This window comes from Hemitrygon akajei, chromosome 10 (assembly GCF_048418815.1).
Source record: "Hemitrygon akajei chromosome 10, sHemAka1.3, whole genome shotgun sequence".
Taxonomy (NCBI): domain Eukaryota; kingdom Metazoa; phylum Chordata; class Chondrichthyes; order Myliobatiformes; family Dasyatidae; genus Hemitrygon; species Hemitrygon akajei.
This window is the reverse complement of record NC_133133.1, coordinates 16,047,314-16,068,929: the sequence shown is the minus strand read 5'-3', so window position 1 is coordinate 16,068,929 and position 21,616 is coordinate 16,047,314. Positions and strand designations below refer to the sequence as shown.

The 21,616-nt window shown below is 45.2% G+C and overlaps 1 protein-coding gene across 2 annotated transcripts in view; it reads right to left on the bottom strand.

Annotated features, from left to right (window-relative positions):
- Positions 1-21,616, bottom strand: part of radx (RPA1 related single stranded DNA binding protein) — a 74,875-nt gene that overhangs the window by 33,635 nt on the left and 19,624 nt on the right. For both annotated transcript variants that reach the window (XM_073057809.1, XM_073057810.1), the window contains 5 exons: positions 17,875-17,966; positions 17,641-17,763; positions 14,222-14,314; positions 6,489-6,656; positions 1,487-1,638 (listed from right to left, as the gene is read on the bottom strand). In XM_073057809.1, coding sequence (XP_072913910.1) covers positions 1,487-1,638; positions 6,489-6,656; positions 14,222-14,314; positions 17,641-17,763; positions 17,875-17,966 — 628 coding nt within the window. The remainder of the gene's footprint in view (positions 1-1,486; positions 1,639-6,488; positions 6,657-14,221; positions 14,315-17,640; positions 17,764-17,874; positions 17,967-21,616) is intronic.

Below are 21,616 nucleotides of genomic sequence, written 5' to 3'. Positions count from 1 at the left end.
TCAACAAAATAGAGAGAGTACAGAGAAGATTTACTAGAATGTTACCTGGGTTTCAGCAGCTAAGTTACAGGGAAAGGTTGAACAAGTTAGGTCTTTATTCTTTGGAGTGTAGAAGGTTGAGGGGGGACTTGATAGAGGTATTTAAAATTATGAGGGGGATAGATAAGAGTTGACATGTTTAGGCTTTTTCCATTGAGAGTAGGGGAGATTCAAACAAGAGGACATGAGTTGAGACTTGGGGCAAAAGTTTAAGGGTAACATGAGGGGGAATTTCTTTACTCAGAGAGTGGTAACTGTGTGGAATGAGCTTCCACTAGAAGTTATAGAGGCTGGTTCGGTATTGTCATTTAAAGCAAAATTGGATAGGTATATGGGCAGGAAAGGAATGGAGGGTTATGGGCTGAGTGCGGGTCAGTGGGACTAGGTGAGAGTAAGCGTTCGGCTCGGACTAGAAGGGCCGAGATGGCCTGTTTCTGTGCTGTAATTGTTATATGGTTATATGGTTTATATGAACTCCATCTGCCACTTCTCAGCCCAGTTTTGCATCCCATCAATGTCCTGCTGTAGCCTTCGACAGACCTCCACACTATCCACAACACACCCAACCTTTGTGTCATCAGCAAATTTAATAATCCACCTCTCCACTTCCTCATCCAGGTCATTTATAAAAATTGCAAAGATTAGGGGTCCCAGAACAGATCCCTGAGGCACACCACTGGTCACCGACTTCCATGCAGAATATGACCCGTCTACAACCACTCTTTGCCTTCTGTGGGCAAGCCAGTTCTCGATCTGCAAAGCAATAACCCCTTGGATCCCATGCCTCCTTACTTTCTCAATAAGCCTTGCATGGGATATCTTATCAAATGCCTTGCTAAAATCCACGACTCTACCTCAAACATCATCAAACTGCTCAATAAAGAGACCGTTCGTGGATTTTCAGGACGTGCCTATCCAGAAGCCAGCACTTGAGGATGGCATCGAGAGACAGCTTCCCTATTGGCAGCCCCTTGTATACACAAACTGTTTGACCGAGGCTCCACCTGCTTTCATCCATTGGCCCTATTGTTGACCAGTATGGATCACTTGGTCTACGTGCTAAAAAAAATAACCTATTTATTACGTTGCTGTTTGGGGGAACATGGTATAAAGATTAACTTTATTTGTCACATGTACATTAAAGCAGCACAACACACAGTGAAATATGTTGCTTGTTTCAATGACCAACACAGTCCGAGGCCTACGCTAGACAGTCTGCAAGTGTTATCACGCCATGCTTCCAGTGCCAACATAGCATGCCTACAAGTTACTTATTCTAAGCCATCAAATACACCTCCTGCGATCATTCGCATGAGCCACCACTGGACCCTCTCCAATGTCAGCACATCCTTTCTTAGATGTGGCCCAAAACTGCTCACAATACTCCAATATGTGGTCTGACCACTGCCGGAGGCAGACACACACCAGGAGCCAATACTGTGCTTACCTGCACATGATCAGTTCCGTTCCCCGACGCTGTGTGTCTGATGAATCGGACGGCAGCAATGATTGCCTGCAACGTAATCCGCCGATGCTCCCTGTAATGCAGACCCGTAATCACCTTCATCAGGTCACTTGTGGAGGTCAAGACAACCTCAGCTGGGGAATGAAAAGTCATTGCAGATGCAAGATTAAATTACACATAACCCGTAAGTAGCCCAACAACCCACCAAAATCAACAAACAAGCTTATTGTCATCTGCACAACAGCAGCTGCAAGGAAAAACTAACCTGGAGCAGCTTCACAGGTCTCAGGAACTCTTACAGACAATGGCAGAATTGAAACCCAGTTGCTGTGCCATTCTATGGTTCTAGAGTAGGACTGTCTAAAAGGTTAGCACACAGTTAATGGGCCAAAGGGGCTTATTTCCGTGTTCACAACTCTATGTGCTACCTGTTCCCATGATCCGATGATGCTAGTGTGATAATGCATGCAAGATGTTTTTATATGGATGTGGCGGCAGTGAATACAGTCCCTGATGGTATATACACAGAGTGGCCACTTTTTTAGGTACATCTATACACCTGCTCGTTAATGTAAATATCTAATCAGCCAATCATGTGATTGCAACTCACTGCATAAAAGCACGCAGACGTGGTCAAGAGGTTCAGTTGTTGTTTAGACCAAACATCAGAATGGGGAAGAAATGCGACCCAAGTGACTTCCACCTTGGAATGATCGTTGGTGCCAGGCGGGGTGGTTTGAGTATCTCAGAAACTGCTGATCTTCTGGGATTTTCACACACAACAGTCTCGAAAGTTTACAGAGGATGGTTCAAAAATCAGAAACACCCAGTGAGCAGCAGTTCTGTGGGTGAAAATACCTTGTTAATGTGAGAGGTCAGAGAGGAATGGCCTGACTGGTTGAAGCTGACAAGACGGCAACAGTAACTGAAATAACCAACAGTGGCGTGTGGAAGAGCATCTCTGAATGTACAACACGTCAAACCTTGAAGTGGATGGGCTACAGCAGCAGAAGACCCTGAAAATACACTCTGTGACCACTTTAATTAGGTCAAACAACACACACAAAATGCTGGTGGAACGCAGCAGGCCAGGCAGCATCTTTAGGGAGAAGCACTGTCGACATTTCAGGCCAAGACCCTTCGTCAAGACTAACTGAAAGGAAAGATAGTAAGAGATTTGAAAGTAGGAGGGGGAGGGGGAAATGCAAAATGATAGAAGACCGGAGGGGGTGGGATGAAGCTAAGAGCTGGAAAGGTGATTGGCGAAAGTGATACAGAGCTGGAGAAGGGAAAGGATCATGGGACGGGAGGCCGGGAGAAAGAAAGGGGGAGGGGGGAAGCACCAGAGGGAGATGGAGAACAGGCAGGGTGATGGGCAGAGCGAGAGAAAAAAAAACCAAATAACTAAATATGTCAGGGAAGGGCTAAGAAGGGAAGGAGGGGCATTAACGGAAGTTAGAGAAGTCAATGTTCATGCCATCAGGTTGGAGGCTACCCAGCCGGTATAGAAGGTGTTGTTCCTCCGACCTGAGTGTGGATTCATCTTGACAGTAGAGGAGGCCATGGATAAACATATCAGAATGGGAATGGGACGTGGAATTAAAATGTGTGCCCTCTGGGAGATCCTGCTTTCTCTGGCCAACCGAGCATAGGTGTTCAGCGAAACGTTCTTCCAGTCTGCGTCAGGTCTCACCAATATATAAAAGGCCACACCGGGAGCACCGGACGCAGTATACCACACCAGCCGACTCACAGGTGAAGTGTCACCTCACCTGGAAGGACTGTCTGGGGCCCTGAATGGTGGTGAGGGAGGAAGTGTAAGGGCAGGTGTAGCACTTGTTCTGTTTACAAGGATAAGTGCCAGGAGGGAGAATGGTGGGAAGGGATGGGGGAAACGAGTGGACAAGGGAGTCGCGTAGGGAGCGATCTCTGCGGAAAGCAGAAACGGGGGGGGAGGGAAAGATGTGCTTGGTAGTGGGATCCCGTTGGAGGTGGCGGAAGTTACGGAGAATTATACGTTGGACCTGGAGGCTGGTGGGGTGGTAGGTGAGGACAAGGGGAACCCTATCCCAAGCGGGGTGGTGGGTGGATGGGGTGAGGGCAGATGTGCGGGAAATGGGAGAGTTGATGGTGGAAGAAGGGAAGCCCCTTTGTTTAAAAAAGGAAGACATTTCCTTCGTCCTGGAATGAAAAGCCTCATCCTGAGAGCAGATGTGGCGTAGATGGAGGAACTGTGAGAAGGGGATAGCATTTTTGCAAGAGACAGGGTGGGAAGAGGAATAGTCCAGGTAGCTGTGAGAGTCTGTAGGCTTATAGTAGATATCAGTAGATAGGTCGTCTCCAGAGATGGAGATAGAAAAATCAAGAAAGGGGAGGGAGGTGTTGGAAATGGAGCAGGTAAATTTGAGGGCAGGGTTGGAGGCAAAGTTAATGAAGTCAACGAACTCAGCATGCGTGCAGGAGGCAGCGCCAATGCAGTCGTCGATGTAGCGAAGGAAAAGAGGGGGACGGATACCCGTATAGACTTGGAACATGGACTGTTCCACAAAGCCAACAAAAAGGCAGGCATAACTGGGACCCATAGGGGTGCTCATGGCTACACCCTTGGTTTGGAGGAAGTGGGTGGAGCCAAAGGAGAAATTATTGAGAGTAAGAATTAATTCCGCTAGACGGAGGAGAGTGGTGGTAGAGGGGATTAATTAGGTACCTGCTGTAGGAGTATAAGAGGTACCTAATAAAAGTGGTCACTGAGTGTACTTGGATCAGCTGGGAGTCCACAGCCTGTCAGCGGAGGACAATGAGCCTCCCCAGTGGACAGCGTTTGCTCCTCGGTTCCTGTGCACCCTCATACTCTGATAGTGAACTGGAAGTCAGTAGTATCACCACCCAATCACGAGTTCAGCCTCCTGGGGAAAGAAATGGCACAGAGCCATTCACAATCGGGTACGAAGCAAGCCTCTGCATTCAACTCGCCAATAAAGTCACGTTACTGTAGCCCCTTCAGCTGGGAGGTCAGTACACCCATTCCTTGCTATCCATACACATGCGCACCTGTGAGGCTGGTTGTGTATGGGGATATAGGTGAATACTGGGTGCTTCTTCACAGCCCCTTTCTCCAGTATCCAGTGACTCCTTTGTGTGGGCGTCCATCATCAACAACCCTCACCGTCTAGGACATGCCCTCTCATTGTTACTACCATCAGGGGGGAGGCACGGAAGCTGTAGGCCCACATTTAATGATTCAGAAACTTTTATTTCTGAACTGTCCATGACCACTAACTCATTATTTCTTTTATGACACTCTGTTTATTTTGGTAATTTGTACTAACTTTATGAACTTGCGCTGTCCTGTTGGCCAAAGACAAATCATTTATAGAACATAACAGCACAGTGCAGACACAGTTCCGTCCACAATGTTGTGCCGACCTTTCAACCTACTCGAAGGTCATGAGACCATAGGTCACAGGAGCCGATCAGATGACCTGTCTTGCTCCCAGGAAGGCCCAGCAGCTTCTGTACTTTGTTGGAAAGTTAAGGAGGTTTGGCTTGTCACCAAACACTCCAGGTGTACCACTGAAAGCATCCTGACTGTTGCATCAGGATCTGGTAAAGCAGCTTAAACATGCAGGAACATAACTTGCCCATTCACTTTCATAGTATCCAAGACATCTTCAAGGAGCTACGTTTCAAAAAGGCATCGTTCATTATTAAGGACCCCCATCCCTGCCTTGTACTTATTGCAACAGGAGCCTGAAGGGACACACTCAACGATTCAGTAACAGCTTCTTCTCCTCTGCCATCTGATTTCTGAATGGACATTAAACCCATGAACACTACCTCACTACTTCTTTATTTTTATTTGTGCACTACGTATTTAACTTAACTAATTTTATATACATGCACACACTTCCTGTAAGTCATGTTTGTTTTCTATTATTACGTAATGCATTGTACTGCTGCCACAAATATCACAAATTTTATTACTTTTACCAGTGACATTAAACCTGATTCTGAATCCTCCCTCACCTCACCTCAGGGCCACAAACAGTCCTCCCAGGTGTGGCAAAACTTCACCTGCAAATTTGCTGGGATTGTTTATTGTGTCTGCTGCTCCTGATGTGACCTTCTCCCATTATAAATTGGGGTCCGCTTTGTCGAGCACCTCCACACCACCTGCCAAAAGCAGAACTTCCCAGTAGCCAGCACTTTAATTCTGATTCCTATTCCTGTTCTGATATGTCGGTCCATGGCCTCCTCTTGTGTTAAGATGAGGCCTGCCTCAGGGTGGAGGAGCACCACCTTATATTCTTTCTGGGTAGCCTCCAATCTGATGACATGAATATTGAATTCTCTTTCCAGTAAAAAAATGTTTCCCACTCCCTCTCCTCTTCTTCTGTTCCTCACTGTGGCATCTTACTTCTTTTCACCTGTCTATCACCTCCCCTGGGTCCCCTCCTCCAATGGTGCACTCTCCTCTCCTATCAGATTCTTTCCTCTCCAGCCCTTTACCTTTTCTAACTGCTTGGCTTCACTATCACCTTCAGCTGTCCTCCTTCCAGTCCTCCCCCCACCTATTTATTCCAGTGTCTTTCCCCCTTCCTTTTCAGACCTGAAGAAGGGTCACAGCCTGAAACTTTGGCTTTTTTATTAACTTCCATAGTTGCTCCCTGACCTGACGCATTTTGTGTGCGTCTCTTAGGAACATACGAAGTTTTAAATTCTACCAAATCATTTACATTGTGGGCACATCCTTCCTGCCACTGGTTGTATCTATAGGCTGCCTCAAGAAGGTAAGATCTATCATCTGCCCTAATCACCTCTCATCCTCCTCGGCTCCAAACCCAAAAGCCCTAGTTCGTTCACGTAATGTCATAAGACACCCTCTCTATAATTCTGGTAAATCTCCTCTCCACCCTCTCAACCTTCCCATAATTCCTTTCATGTAATTTATGTCGGTGATAATAAATCTCATTCTGTTTCTCACCATTGAGATTTTTGCAGTAATCCTGGAAGAGGCGGGGTGCTGGGGGAAATGAGTAATGGCCACCAATGACCGACTTCCTCAGCAGATCCTTCTCATGCTGCCCTTTCACCCACTGAATGAAGTGCTGCACCTTCGGATCCTGAGTGTACGGCTGTCCTTTGTGGTGCCCTGAAAATTAACAGAAAGATCTGTCAACGTAGTGGATTAGAACACGAGTAACACAGACAAAATGGTGGAGGAACTCAGCAGGTCAGGCAGCATCTATGGGAAGGAATGAACACTCGATACTTCGGGCCGAGATCCTTTATCAGGACTGAAACCGAAGGGGGAAGAAGCCAGAATAAGGTGGTAGGGGGAAGGGAGAGAGTACAAGCCAGCAGGTGAGGGGGAAAGTGGGTGGGGTTGATGATAGGTGGAAAAAGTAAAAGGCTGAAGAAGGAGGAATCTGATCAATTTTCTGTTTTGCTCTGGATTTCCAGCATCTGCAGGATCTCTTGTGTTTAGACCATAAGACCATAAACCATAGGAGCAGAATTAGGCCATCTGGCCCATCGAGTCTGCTCTGCCATTCAATCACGGCTGATCCTTTTTTTCTATCTCCTCCTCAACCCCAGTTCCCGGCCTTCTCCCCATAACCTTTGGATGCCATGTCCAATCAAGAACCTATCAATCTCTGCCTTAAATACACCCAACTTATGTTTAGAACGCAAGTATGTTTACAGTACTGGATCACGTCCAGCTCAGTCTTAACTCATCAGCAGCACATTACCCTCCAGAGACAGGTTCATTGTCAAAGCCAAAGGTGAAAAAGTTGCAATCATTGCCATATGGCATGGCCCAGATGGTGAGCATCTTCAGTGTTCAATGGTGCCTTCTTGAAGCAGCATCAAAAGGTACAACCGATGGCTGCGAAGGATGTGCCTGTATGTATTAGGTAGAGTTTATTTATTTATTTAGTGATCCAACATGGAGTAAGCCCTTCCAGATGACAATCCCACAACCCTGATTAACCCTAACCTAATTGTGTGACAATTTACAATGACCAATTAACCTATCCAGTACGTCTTTGGACTGTGAGAGGAACTGGAGCACCCGGGAAAAACTCACGCGTTCCACAGGGTGGATGTACAGAGACTCCTTACGGAGCGGCGTTGGAATTGAACTCCAAACTCCAGAACACCCCGAGCTGTAATAGCGTTGCGCTAACTGCTACACTACTGTAGTGCCCACCACAACTCGAGCTTACTACTCTACAGCTTCTCACGTTCCTGCGTGTTCAAATTGCTCTACCAGATCCTGATGCAACCAGTCAGGATACTTCCAACGATACACCTGATGAAGTTTGGTAGTGTGTTTGGTTGCATACCAAACCTCCGTAAACTTCCAAGTACAGAAGCTGGTGCACCTTACCTGTGAGTGTGGGCCCAAGACAGGTAATCAGATAAGTTAACACATAGGAATTTTAAAGCTGGATCTTTACTGCCAATCCTTAATGTACCAACCTCCATCCACCTCCCGAAGTCAACAGTCAGTACCAGCTTGCTATGTTGGCACCACTCAACCAGCTGGCCTATCTCACTCCTGTATACAGATTCTTCACCATCTGTGATTTATCCAACAATCAGTGGGATGGACCAATTGTGCCAACCAATCAATTGCAGTGGATGCAATTTTGATGTCAACGTTTAGGAGAAGTTTGGAAATGTATATTGATGGTAGGGGTATGGAGGGCTCTGGTTTGGGTGCAGGTTGATGGGACTAGGCAGTTTGGCACAGATGAGAAGGGCCTGTTTCTGTGCTGTAGATTTCTTTGACTCCATGACTATCAATGCCCAAAGATCAATCAGAAGTCCAGAAACTGAGGCCCAATGGCCAAAGCCCCAAGTCCACTGGGATAGAAGAAGCCCATTGTCTATGAACCTGTGAATCCTCGGGCCGCTGGAGTCTGATGGCTGTGGACGGCCTGCTTTGGGTTCGGAGGACTGTGTATTAGTGTAGGTGGCTGGGAGAGAGGGAGGAACAGGATTTGTTTTTGCTATTCTTGTTTTGTTGCTTGTTGTGCCCTGTGTAATTCTGCTGAGCATTTTGGGCATGCTAGGTTGGCACCAGATTGTGGGGCAACACTTGCTGGCTGCCCTCATCACATCCTTAGGGTGTTAATGTATGTCTGAATGTGATAAATACAATGATAAAAGTCATGAGTTATAGGGGACAGACAGGAAAGTAGAACTGAGGCCAAGGTCGCTTAATCCTATTGAATGCCAGAGGGTTAGTAACAAGGCAGCACAAATTTCACATGACTGAGATATGGAGATGAGAACTCATCCTCTGTCTAAAAGCAGGGAGTTATTGTGAACCAGCATGAACTGAATGAAATTCGGGAAAAGACGGAATTAAACTGGATTGTGTGTATAGTTGAAAGGACATTAGTAAGACTGTGGGGAAGAGCAGAGGGAGGACAATCAACAGGTAACCTTTGTCAGAGCACCAGAATAGTCATAGTGGGTCAAATCAACACTTGTGTTGTAAGATTCCATGTTTGAACTGCCATGGATGGATCTATTTTGAATTTCTAGGTTTCAGAGCTGCTGATAAATTGTCATAGGTAGGTCCATCCAACAACAACCACGAGATTACTTACTTACTGTCTGTTACGTCACTAGCGTTTAGGTCAGTAATGAAGGTTCTCATGTGAGGTGAAGAATGGTTGCAATGAAAATGGCAAACAGATTTGGGGCAAAGATGCACCCCTGTATGACCCTGGTCTCAACCTTATGACGTGCTGTTTCAGAGCCGCTGTTGCTGATGACTGTTGCACTCATATCATTGTGTAAGAGTTGCAAGATCTTGAGGAATTTCTCCAGGCACCCGGTTTTGAACAGTACCTGCCAAAGGGCAGCACGATTTACAGAGTCAAATGCTTTCATAAGGTCTATGAAGGCCTTATAAAGTGGGAGATTTTGTTCCCGGGCTTTCTCCTACAATTGACGTGCTGTAAAAATCATGTCAGATGTTCCTCTGGCTGGATGAAAGCCACAATTAGACTCAGGCAGGAGATCTTCTGCCAGAAGTGAAAGCCGGTCACGTAAAATTTGGGCGAGTACCTTTCCTGTTGTAGAGAGGAGGGAGATGCCTCTATAGTTTCCGCAGTCAGCTTTGTCACCCCTTTTGAAGAGTGTGACAATCAGGGTGCCCCCGAGTTCGGCTGGAATCTTCTCCTGGTCCCAGATCTTAACAGGCAGGTCATAAATATGATCTAAAAGTTCTGTTTCAACTTTCTTGAGGATTTCTGCTTGGATTCCATCAGGTGCAGTGGCCTTGTTGTTCCTTAATTTCTTGCAAGCCATCTCCAACTCTTTGACGTTAGGAGGCTTATTCATATCCTCCTTTGATGGATCATTGTGGGAGCTGGTCGATGACTTCAATGTCAACAGTGATGCTACAATTAAGTAGCTCCTGAAAGTGATGCTTCTATTGAGAACTGATGGCATCATTGTCCTTTAGCAGCCTTTGTCCATCTTTGGAGTGAAGAGGGTTTAGGTCACGATGGTTTGGGCCGTACACTGCCTTGGTGGCAATAAAGAAACCCCTGATATCACCAGAGTCAGCAAGCTGCTGTATTTCTAGGGCTCTCTCAGTCCACCACTAATTCTTTATTTCCCTTACTGTCTGCCGGACTAAGGCCTTAGCTTTGGAGCAGGCTTCTCTTTTTGCCTTGCAGTTGATGTGCTTCTGCCAGGCACAGAAAGCTTTCCTTTTGTTGTTGATCAGCTCTTATATTTCATTGTAATTTTTAATCAAACTAATCTTTGTTTTTCCTGGTCTTGTATCCAATGATGGTTTTACAAGTATCAAGGATGGTGGTATTTAGTGTCATCGTGACCTTAATCGTCCTTGGGAATATCTGATAGAATGCGGTCTAGGTCGGCGTAGAAGGTCTCCTTAACATTGTCTGGTAAGTCTAGGGTTGGAACGCAGGCAGTCACAGCTGTAGCTATTTAGTTGTTAGCGAGCTGAAGGCACATTGTCATGAGGTGTTCATCAATGTCAACTGGCAAACAGGAGAGGTGACTGATGATGCTTTTCTTTATGGTGAATCCAGCTCCATCAGCTGATTTCCCCTTCCAGAAAAAGGTGTATCCACCCTTCTCCTCCTTCAATTGTCCTTCCTTGGCCAATCGCATTTCAGAGAGGGCAGCAAGGTCAATTTGGAAACTTAACCATATAACCATATAACAATCACAGCACAGAAACAGGCCATCTCGGCCCTCTGCGTCCGTGCCGAACTCTTAATCTCACCTAGTCCCACCGACCCGCACTCAGCCCATAACCCTCCACTCCTTTCCTGTCCATATACCTATCCAATTTTACCTTAAATGACTCAACTGAACTGGCCTCTACTACTTCTACAGGAAGCTCATTCCACACAGCTATCACTCTCTGAGTAAAGAAATACCCCCTCGTGTTTCCCTTAAACTTTTGCCCCCTAACTCTCAAATCATGTCCTCTCGTTTGAATCTCCCCTACTCTCAATGGAAACAGCCTATTCACATCAACTCTATCTATCCCTCTCAAAGTTTTAAATACCTTGATCAAATTCCCCCTTAACCTTCTACGCTCCAATGAACTTCTCAGCTCTCTTGAGATGATGGCAGTATGTCTTTCAGCAGGATCTGGTTTCGCTCTCCATAAGTGTCTGCCCATTCTAGGCTCCAAAATTCATACACTTTTGTTTCAGACCGCAGTTCAGTGATCCCACTGCACATGGTAATCCAGTCAGGAGTGTGGCAGCAGGCTATTTTCTAGCCCCTTCCCCATGTGGGGTGAGCAGAACAGGTTCTGAAAAGGGCTGCTCAGTCATGGGTGCAGCTGCCAAAAAGCTCTATCTGCCTCAGTCGAAGAACAAGACACTGTATCTAACACACACCACCTGTGGCTGGGAGCTTCCAGACTTCGCTGTCCTGCTCCTGTCACCACTTCCTGGTCGCCACAGGGCTTTCCCCAAGTTGGTCGATCAGATTACCAAACCAGGAGAAACGCCTGTGTGTCAGGTCTTTTCATGTGGGGAGACTGATGCACAAGCAGCCACCTTGACAGAAAAAGGGCCAAATTCCCATAGCATGGAGAACAAGATGATGGGGGGCCCTCTTATGCTGCAGCCTCCCTCCATCTTCAGAGCCCTTGTGGTGATCCTCATAGTTCTGAGATTCTGGAGACTCTAATTTACCACCATCTTCTGCCTGCTCCGCCACTGAGGTCCTAGTTGGACAATGCTTCATCTGGATCCTTCTCCTTGATCTTGCCACCATGGATGACCCTACCAGGAGCTAAGCTCCAGACAACATCGTTCTCAGGTTTTCAGGATTACACAAGCCTCTCCACCATAAGGTGCTAGTACCTTATACATAAGGAGTCCAGATTCTCTATAGGAGAGATTGGGGGTTCTTTAACCTTAACAGGTTCAAGGCAAAGAGCAAGGCATCAACTACTTCAATCATGGATCTCCAATATGCAGGTGACAACGCCATCGTAGCTTGCTCTGAGGAGGATCTACAGTGCATAATGGATGCTTTTGCCAGAGCATACAAGCCCATGTTAGTAGCTCAGTTTTCACTATTGTCAGTCATGCAAGTTCCTGGTGGAGACTCAGGAACACTCAGGTGTAGAAGGATTCTTCATTGCTGTTTCTGTAACAATTTTGTTTTACCAGACAGGGTTGCTAGCCCTGAGCTGAACCCTTGTATCTGGAGGACCAGTGGACCACTTTTAGTCTGGGCTCTACCCTTTGACCTGTTTGGTGACCCTACCAAGAGCTAAAGCATAAAGCCTTGACTTCAGCTAACATAGCTCTCTAGGTTATCGAGGCAGATAAGCCTCCAAACCATGACAAAGCTGGGGTCCTCTTGGATGAATAACTAGGAAGCATCCCTCAAAGGCTTTCCTGAAGAGGGAGTTTGCTTTTATTTCACTAGAGTACTAATGCAGGGTTTTGGCCCAAAATGTTAACCATCCCTTTTCTTTCACAGACATTGCTTATCACGTTGTGTCCCTCCAGTCATTTGTTCTGTATGCAAAAGTTCAAGCTCTTCTATATACACACAAAAAGACATCTGAGCAAGGAAAGACTATTCCTTTATACAGGTAATCGCCTTGTGGTTTAGACCTGCAAGCTGTGAAGTTAGAAAACAGAAATACAAAGGGCACTGTCAGGGAGAAATTAGACTGCAATTTAGTTCAATAGGTTTCAGATGACAACTGAGACCTACAGAAGGAAAGTTAAAATGAACCGTTTGATATTTGAATCCGCAGATTGAATTACAGCCTTCTGTCCATTTATCTATCCCCTATCTGTGACAAATAAGAATGCGATGCGAAGGGAAGCACAAAACATTGTTAAAATGCAGTGAACTGTGCAGAATCATATAGGTGGCTGTTAAAACCCAGTACTGTTATTGGTGGATCCACAAGAGACTGCAGATAGTGAAATCTGCAGGAACACACAAATTGCTGGAGGAATCAGTGAGTCCAGCAGCATCTATGGAGGGAAATGAGCAATGGAAAATTCAGCTGAGACCCTTCATCTCGAGTGGGCACGTGGACATCTTCAGCCAGATGAAGGGTCTCAACCCGAAATGGTGACTTTTCATTTCCATCCATTTTCATTTCCACCAGGCTCTCTGAGTTCCTTCAGCTTTTTGAATGTTATTATCGACAGGTTTGAAAACAGACTTGTGACTTTTTTTTGACGAAGGGTCTCGACCCGAAACGTTGACCTCTCCTTTCAACGGATGCTGCCCGACCTGCTGAGTTCATCCAGCTTGTTTGTATGTCTTGATTTGACCACAGCATCTGCAGTGTACTTTGTGTTTATTTTTCTTCAGAGATTGTCTGCCTGGTGTCAGTGGTCGCATAACCAGGACTTCTAATTTGCACCAGCTGCTCATACAACCATCCACCACCTTCTCTCATGGCTTCACGTGACCCTGATTGGAGGGTGGGGGTGTGGAGTAGGTGCTTTGGTGCTATGCAGATGCTACACCTTACCCAAGGGTGACCTGCAAACTCAGAGAATTAGCACCTTACACCTTCTTTGGTGGACACGTATCTCCATCCTGCCACCCAGAGAGGAAAGAAGGGCAAAGTCTGAAGTCGGACATCTCGGGAATTTGTTATTCCGGTAGCCTGGATGGAGTGAGGCTGTTTTCCCGGGGGCGTAGAAGGCTGAAGGATGACGCTACAAAGTTTTATAAAATCATAAGGGGCAAAGATAATGTGAACGTTGACAATCTTTATCCCAGCATCTGCGACTCTAACACAAGGAGACACAGGTTTGAGGGGAGAGGGAAAATTTAAAGGGAATGCTAGGAAAAGTTTTTCCACAAAGACAGTGCAATGTACACAGATGTATTAGAAATCTGCTGTGGTGTTTTGGCGTGACATGCAACAAAACACAACAAATTCAACAATTAAATTATATAAAGAATTATATAAAATATTCGAAAGACATTTGGAGAAGTACATGGACAGAAAAAGTTTAGGGTAGGGGTTCCCGATCTGGGGGCCACAGACCCTTTGCTTAATGGTATTGGTCCATGGCATAAGAACGATTGGGAGCCCTTGCACTGGGGGCATCTGGGCCAAAAGCAGGTAAATGAGCTTAGCTCAAGACAGCATGAACGAGTTGGGCCCAGGAGCCTACTATGTGCTGTTTGACTCTACAATCCTGAACCTACCTGTGATGGACATCTGGCTTTCGTTGGAAGTTGTGAGGTAGGGAACTGTGAAATCTCGAACCACTCTCATCTGGGTGCACACCAGGTACGTCACTGAGGGAAGAAAATAATTCAGACATCAGCTTGCTTGTCTTTCTACAGCAGATATCGCCATCCTATAGTAGAATTAGATTATTCTGCCCATTGAGTCGGCTCTGCCATTCAATCATCACTGATTATTATTTATCCATTTAGAGACACAGTGCAGAACAGGCCCTTCCAGCCCAACAATACACCCATTTAACCCTAGCCTAATTAAAGGGCAATTTACAGTGACTAATTAAACTACTAACCTACATGCCTTTGGACAGTGGGAGGAAACCCATGGGGAGGAATAGTACAAACTCCTTTACAGATGACGTTGGCATTGAACTCCAGTAATAGCATCGCTCTAAACATTTCTCTTATTTTACTTTCTCTTAAACCCATTCTCCCACCTTCTCCCCGTAACACTTAGCCTCATACCAGACAAGAACTGATTAATCTCTGCCTTACATACACCAAACAACTTGGCCTCCACCTCACTCTGTAGCAATGAATTCCCCAGATTCACCCACTTCTTATTGAATTCTCCCAGTGACAATTACAAATTCAGAATGAAAGACTAGGCAGAGAAACGCATGCTAACATTACATTTTTAAATTCATTACTGTTAGATATCCTATAACAGGGTTTCCGAGTCACGTGGAGCATAGCGACTACTTCCCCGTATTTCATTCGAGTGGATGCTTTAAGACAAAAATCAAAAATAATTGCGGATTTTGGAATTCTAAGATCAAAAGCATAAGATGCTGGAAGTACTCAGTAAGCCGGACAGCATCTGTGAAGGCAGAAATGAGTTGGTGTCTCAGCCCCATGAAGTGGACCACACTGGACATGCCACATCATTCACTTGCCCAACACCAGAAGCCAAAACAAAAGCTTTATTTCAAGCTCTCTGACAGGATGACATTACCAGGTGGATGGAGGAACGGTATGGGGATAGCATGGTGGCATAGTAGTTAGTGTAACACTTCATAGTGCTATTTGTAAGATTGGGGTTCAATTCCTGCTGCAGTCTGTAAGGAGTTTGTACATCCTCGCCTTGATCCCACGGGCTTCCTCCCACATTCCACAGATGAATGGGTTAGGGTCAGCACATCGTGGGCATACTACATCGGTGCTGGAAACATAGCAACATTCGCGGGCTGTCCGCAGCACATATTTGCACTGCGTTGGTCATTGATGCAAATGATGCATTTCTCTGTGTGTTTCAATGTGCATGTGTCAAATATGTAAAGCAAATCCTTGGTGTTTAAAGAAAATTTTCAAATAATGTACACAAAGCTGTCTTGAAGAACTGTAATAATCCCTTTGACTCCCATTTGCCCATTCTGCTGGTCACCTCCTGTCCCAAGTGTGAAAGAGTCTGTGCTTTCTGCACTTAACTCAAAAGCCATTTGAAAACCTATAAAACTGAACATTCTTACATTGTTTCAGGGACTCTGCATTTTGATGTTTACTATTCGGTGATTTTCGCTCGTTCTTTTCTTTGCCCCTTGCTTGATTTGTTCTTTATTTTGCGCACTGTGTATTTAATGTCTTCTTTGAGCTGGTTCCAAGGTGCTGCTTTGTTTCACGGTGTCTGCAGGAAGACGAATCTCAAAGTTGTATGCAGTCCGCCCTCCGTATCTGCAGGGGATTGTTCCCAGGACCCCCCGCGGATACCAAAATCCGCGGATGCTCAGGTGTTTAGGGAATAATGACAAGAAAAAAAGTCTGTACATATTCAGTAGCGACGCAACCATTGTAGCTCTTCTGGGAACGCTGATGTCGATTCTCCTATGATCTTTAAGTTCGTGAGGCTGTAGCGCTTTACATAGCTAGCTGGCCATCCCTTACTAGCTTTAAACTCCTTCCTCTCACTCACAACACAAGTAGCGAATGAATTTCAGCTTCTTTCTGCTTCATTGTGCGAATGCTCGATTCATTCTTACCGACCTTACAGGCCACTTGCCGAAGATCTAAGATTTTTATTTTCTTGGCGAGAGATAGCACTTTATGCTCCCCTCTTAGCCTTTGAGGAATTGCTTTGACCACCTAATTGCTTTTTAGGAGCCATTTTTTCACAGAAACAAAGGGTGCACACAACACAAGTAGCGACCGAACGAGACGCAAGGTGAACAATGCTGAAACAATGAGTGCTGGAGAGAGAACTTACTGGAATTTTTTTCGAATTGAGTATTCCTGATCCACGTTTGGTTGAATCCACGGTTACGGAGGGCCGACTATACTGCATGCATACTTTGATAATAAATATACATTGAGTCTTTGAGGCAGGAGTAAGTTACCCTCAAGTTTGAGAGATTGTTGAATAGCGCTTCTCCCTATAGATGCTGCCTGGCCTGCTGTGTTCCACCAGCATTTTGTGTGTGTTGTTACACATCTGGGCACTGTTTTTATGTCTGACTGGGCAAATTGGTTTGTGGGCCTTTAACATTCCTACTGATGCTGCACTGGTTAAAACAAAACAGACCATTTTCATTCCATCTTGTTAATTTTTAAAGCTAGCAGTGCTTTTCAAGCACAACAGGGTGTAGAGTTCTCATGTTCTCTGGATAGTTGGATGAACATTTTAGTCTAGCTCTCCCCTGTACAATATTGAGATCCATAAACGCGAGTGCATTCATGTGTGTGCGCATAGGTACTTCATAAAGCAAGTGGCTGTTAACTGCGATATTTAGATACAGAATAATGCACACAAAATGTTGGAACTCAGCAGCTCATACAGCATCTATGGAAAAGAACAAAGAGTCAGCGTTTCAGGCCGAGACCCTTCATCAGGACTGGGAAAAAAAGGGAGAAGAAGCCAGAGTAGGTGGGAGGGAGGAGAAAAGAGTACAAGTTGGCAGGCAACAGGTGACGACAAGTTCCCAGGAAAGGTACGTGCCTGTGGTAGCAGATCTGGGTGAGCACCTGGTCAAAGAGTTGAAGGGCAGCAGAGATCACAGAAGGGGAGCAGTGGAAGAGGGTCTTCCCTGAGGAAGTTTTAAACTTCTTCAGGGTAGGTTCCTCTTGAATATACTTTGCAATCAATGGAACAGCAAATCATAAATACAAGAGATTCTGCAGATGAGGAAAATGCAGAGAAACAGGCACAAAATACAGGAGGAATTCAGCAGGTTAGGCAGCATCTATGGAAAGGAGTAAGCAGTTAACATTTTTGAGACCCTTCATCAGGACTGGAAAGGAAGGGGGGTAGAAACCAGAAAAAGAAGCTGGAGGGATATTTAGATACTACCTAGTGTTACAAGTAAAACAGGTAATTAAGTAGAACACCACAGAAATTTGCACTGGTACTCCGGACTCACTAAGTGTTTAATTACTGAAATGTTACTTACTTGGGTGAATTTGTTGAAAAGTTTCAGGCTGTGAAGTTGCAAATATTTCAAGGATGAACGGTTGCTGGGTGCTGCCATCTACAGTGTGTACCCAGCGGTACAGGTAGAAATCGTCGCTGCCCTCTGCATTGGGACAAACACGCAACAGGGTTAGACACGCCTTTTGATTGTCAGAAAACACCAGCCAAAGTGCGACTGGAAACTTCTCCCGGTAGCCACGCCTGGGAAGATTACCTTCCTTTCTTCTTCTTTGACACCTTCCCACAAAGGTCACGACTCCAATAACATCACACGTGTAAGCATCTGGGAGTTTATCCAGTTCCACTCTAAAGGGACAAAGTCAGGTGAAATATCCCCCCAGGACAGTCTGAAAATGGAGCATGTACACTCACTGGCCACTTTATTAGGTATACTGGTACACCTGCTCATTAATGCAAATATCTAGTCAGCTGAACATGTGGCAGCAACTTGATGCATAAAAGCATGCAGACATAGTCAAGAGGTTCAGTTGTTATTCAGACCAAACACCAGAATGGGGAAGAAATGTGATCTAAGTTACTTTGACTGTGGAATGACTGTTGGTGGTTTGAATATCTTAGAAACTGCTGATCTCCTGATTTTCACACACAACAGTCTCTAAAGTTTACAGAGAATGGTGTGAGAAACAAAAAAAAACAGGTGAGTGGCAGTTCTGTGGGTGAAATGCTTTGTTAATGAGAGAGGTCAGAAGGGAATGGCCAAAATGGTTCAAGCTGACAGGAAGGTGACAGTATTTCAAATCACTACAGTGGTTACAGCATGGAATATAGTGCAGGGATGTGTATGGTCAACCATTTTGGTAGAAGTAAAGGCGTAGACTATTTTCTAAATGGTGAGAAAATTCACAAATCAGAGGTGCAAATGCATTTGGGAATCCTTGTGCAAGATCCCCTAAAAATTAATGTGCAGGTTGAGACAGTGGTAAGGAAAGCAAATGCAATGTAAGTATTGATTTCAAAAGAACTAGAATATAAGAGCAAGGATCTAATGCTGAGTCTTTATAAGGCACTGGATTATTGTGAGCATGTTTGGGCCCATTACCTAAGAAAATATGTGCTGGTAGTTTGGAGAGGGTCCGAAGGAGGGTCATGCAAATGATTCCAGGAAAGTAAAGGTTATCATATGACGAGTGCTTGATGGCCTTGGGCCTGAGAGCCTGTACTCGCTAGAGTTTAGAAGAATGAGGGGGGCACCTTAGGTACAGAGGAGATGTCAGGGTAAGTTGTTGTTTGTTTGTTTGTTTTTTTTACACAGAGAGTGGTGAGTGCGTGGATTGGGCTGCAGGTGTTGCTGGTGGAGGCAAAAATGATAGGGTATTTTAAGAGACTCCTGGATGGATACATGAAGCTTAGAAATATAAAGGGCTAGGTTGTTCTAAGGTAAGGACATGTTTGGCACAGCAGTGTGGGCCGAAGGGCCTGTATTGTGCTGTATGTTTCCTATGTTTCTATGAATGTTGAAAGGCTTGGCTAGAGTGGGCAGGATGTTTCCTATTGTGGGGAAGACTAGGCCCCAAGAGCAGAGCCTCAGTATAGAGAGAGGTCCATTCCAGAACAGGGATGAAGAGGAGCTGCTTTAGCCAGAGAGTGGCAAAGTTGTGGAATTCATCCTGGAGAACGAATCATTGGGTAAATTTAAAGTGGAGGTTGATTAGTCAGGGTGTCAAAGGTCACAGGGAGAAGGCAGGAGAATGAGATTGAGAGGGATAGTAAATCAGCCATGCTGGAACGGCAGAGCAGACTCAATGGGCTGAATGGTCTCATACTACTCCTATGTCTTTTGGTCTTATGTTGTAAAATGTGTTGCTTTGCAACAGGATAAGATATTAAAATTACTGCAATAAATAAACAGGTAGTGCAAACAACAAATAACAAGGTAGTGTTCACAAATTCAGATATCTGATGGCAGAGGGATAGAAGATGTTCTTAAATCATTGCTAGTGGGTCTTCAGGATCCTGTACTTTGAGAAGGCATGTCCCAGATAGTGGGAGTCCTTAGTGATGGATGTGCCTTCTGTAGGCATGGCCTCTTGAAGGGGAGGGTGGAGATGGCCTGGCTGGGAAAGTAGAATAATAACCTTAAGGTAGTATTTAAAATTATGAAAGATGATGTGGATGGTAACAGCTCCCCCCCCCCCCCACCAGTCTCCTGGACTTAGGGTGAGAAGGGAGAGATTTGAAAGAACTTGAAAAGCAATTTCACTTTTTTTAAAAACACTCAAGAGTCCTGTGGGGGCGTGGCTTATTCTGATTGTAAGAAGTCACTTCCTTCATGATTGGCTAGTTTAGAAATGCTGTGTGAATGCTGCCTTTAAGAGACTCTGTGAATGAATTGCTCTCTACCAAGTTGCTTTTTCCTTCTCAATTGGTCTCTGATAAGTGTTCACTGTGAGAAATTAACTGTCTGTTTTAAGTTGCTGCAGTTCCATACAAAGTTTTAAAAAGAGGAATACACCATGGGCTTTGTGTTTTGTGTTCTAATCTGTTACTTTGTTCCTTGTGTTTGTTTAATCAGTTACTTTATTTCTTATTTTCTTAATCTGTTCCACATTTATTGTCTTAATCTGTTACTTTGTTACCTGTTCCCCCCCCCATGTAATTGGCTTTAGGGATGACTCACTTTTCATACTGGCCGTGTGAAAGTTGAGCTGAAATTTGGTAGAACTTTGGGCAACCTTATTCCAGAATGAGATGTCCACATTTCAGAGGGAATCGAGTATTCATTTGTGGACTAATTCTAGTAGTTCTATTATTTTTGTGTTTTCTGAATACCCAGTGACTAATCAGGAGTGAGCGCAATTGTATCTTCCTGCATTAAAGAATGGCTAAGTGGTGGATGCTGACTTGTGGTGAGAGATTCTGTGATACATTCCTGAGGATTCCTTACTACATTGTGGAAGGTATACCACTGATATTGATCCCTTTGCTGAAGAAAAGACTGTTGGGGGAAATTATCTGGCTTCTTGGTTTTGGCATTCTGTTTTAGGGGCGCTGGGGAGGAAACATAGAAAACCTACAGCACAACACAGGCCCTTCGGCCCACAAAGCTCTGCCAAACATGTCCTTACCTTAGAAATTACCTAGGGTTACTCACAGCCCTCCATGTACCAGTTCAGGAGTCTCTTAAAAAACCCTATCGTAGCCGCCTCCACCACCGTCGCCGGCAGCCCATTCTGTGTAAAAAAACTTACCCCTGACATCTCCTCTGCATCCACTTCCAAGCACCTTAAAACTGTGCCCTCTCGTGCTAGCCATTTCAGCCCTGGGAAAAAGCCTCTGACTATCCACACGACCAATGCCTCTCATCATCTTATACACCTCGATCAGGTCACCTCTCATCCTCCATCGCTCCAAGGAGAAAAAGGCCAAGTTCACTCAACCTATTCTCATAAGGCATGCTGCCCAATCCAGGCAACATCCTTGTAAATCTCCTCTGTAACCTTTCTATGGTTTCTAGGAGTAGTCTATTCCAGCCAACCTTGACCCAGAATATGGTAACAGCCTTAATAGCCCTGGTGGAGTAAGTGCTGCAAGCTCTCTTATTTCCCTCCATACCATTTTTTTTGAATTGGAAGGTTCTGATTCTTAAAGTGATTTCCCCACCTAACACAGTGTTGGTGTAGGTGGTACGTTGAGTACAGGTACAAGAGACAATGTGGAAGATAGATGGCAAGTGTGAGCAGGAACAATATCCTGGGACAGCTGCGTCTGTGCCAACTGGTGTTGTGAAGCTGAGCACTTGTTGGATATGCAGTTCCCAGGCCTACCCTGGTTTCAACGGGGTGGTGTGGCCGATATGTGGTGCCATACGTATACCATCCCAGTGCCCTGGAGGAGCACCTTGCCCACGCAGGTCAGTATGAGAGCTATTACAAAGGAAGGAAGGTTCTGAATGATAGCCTTTCTCAGCACGGTGTGGCCAGACTGTCCCGGGAACT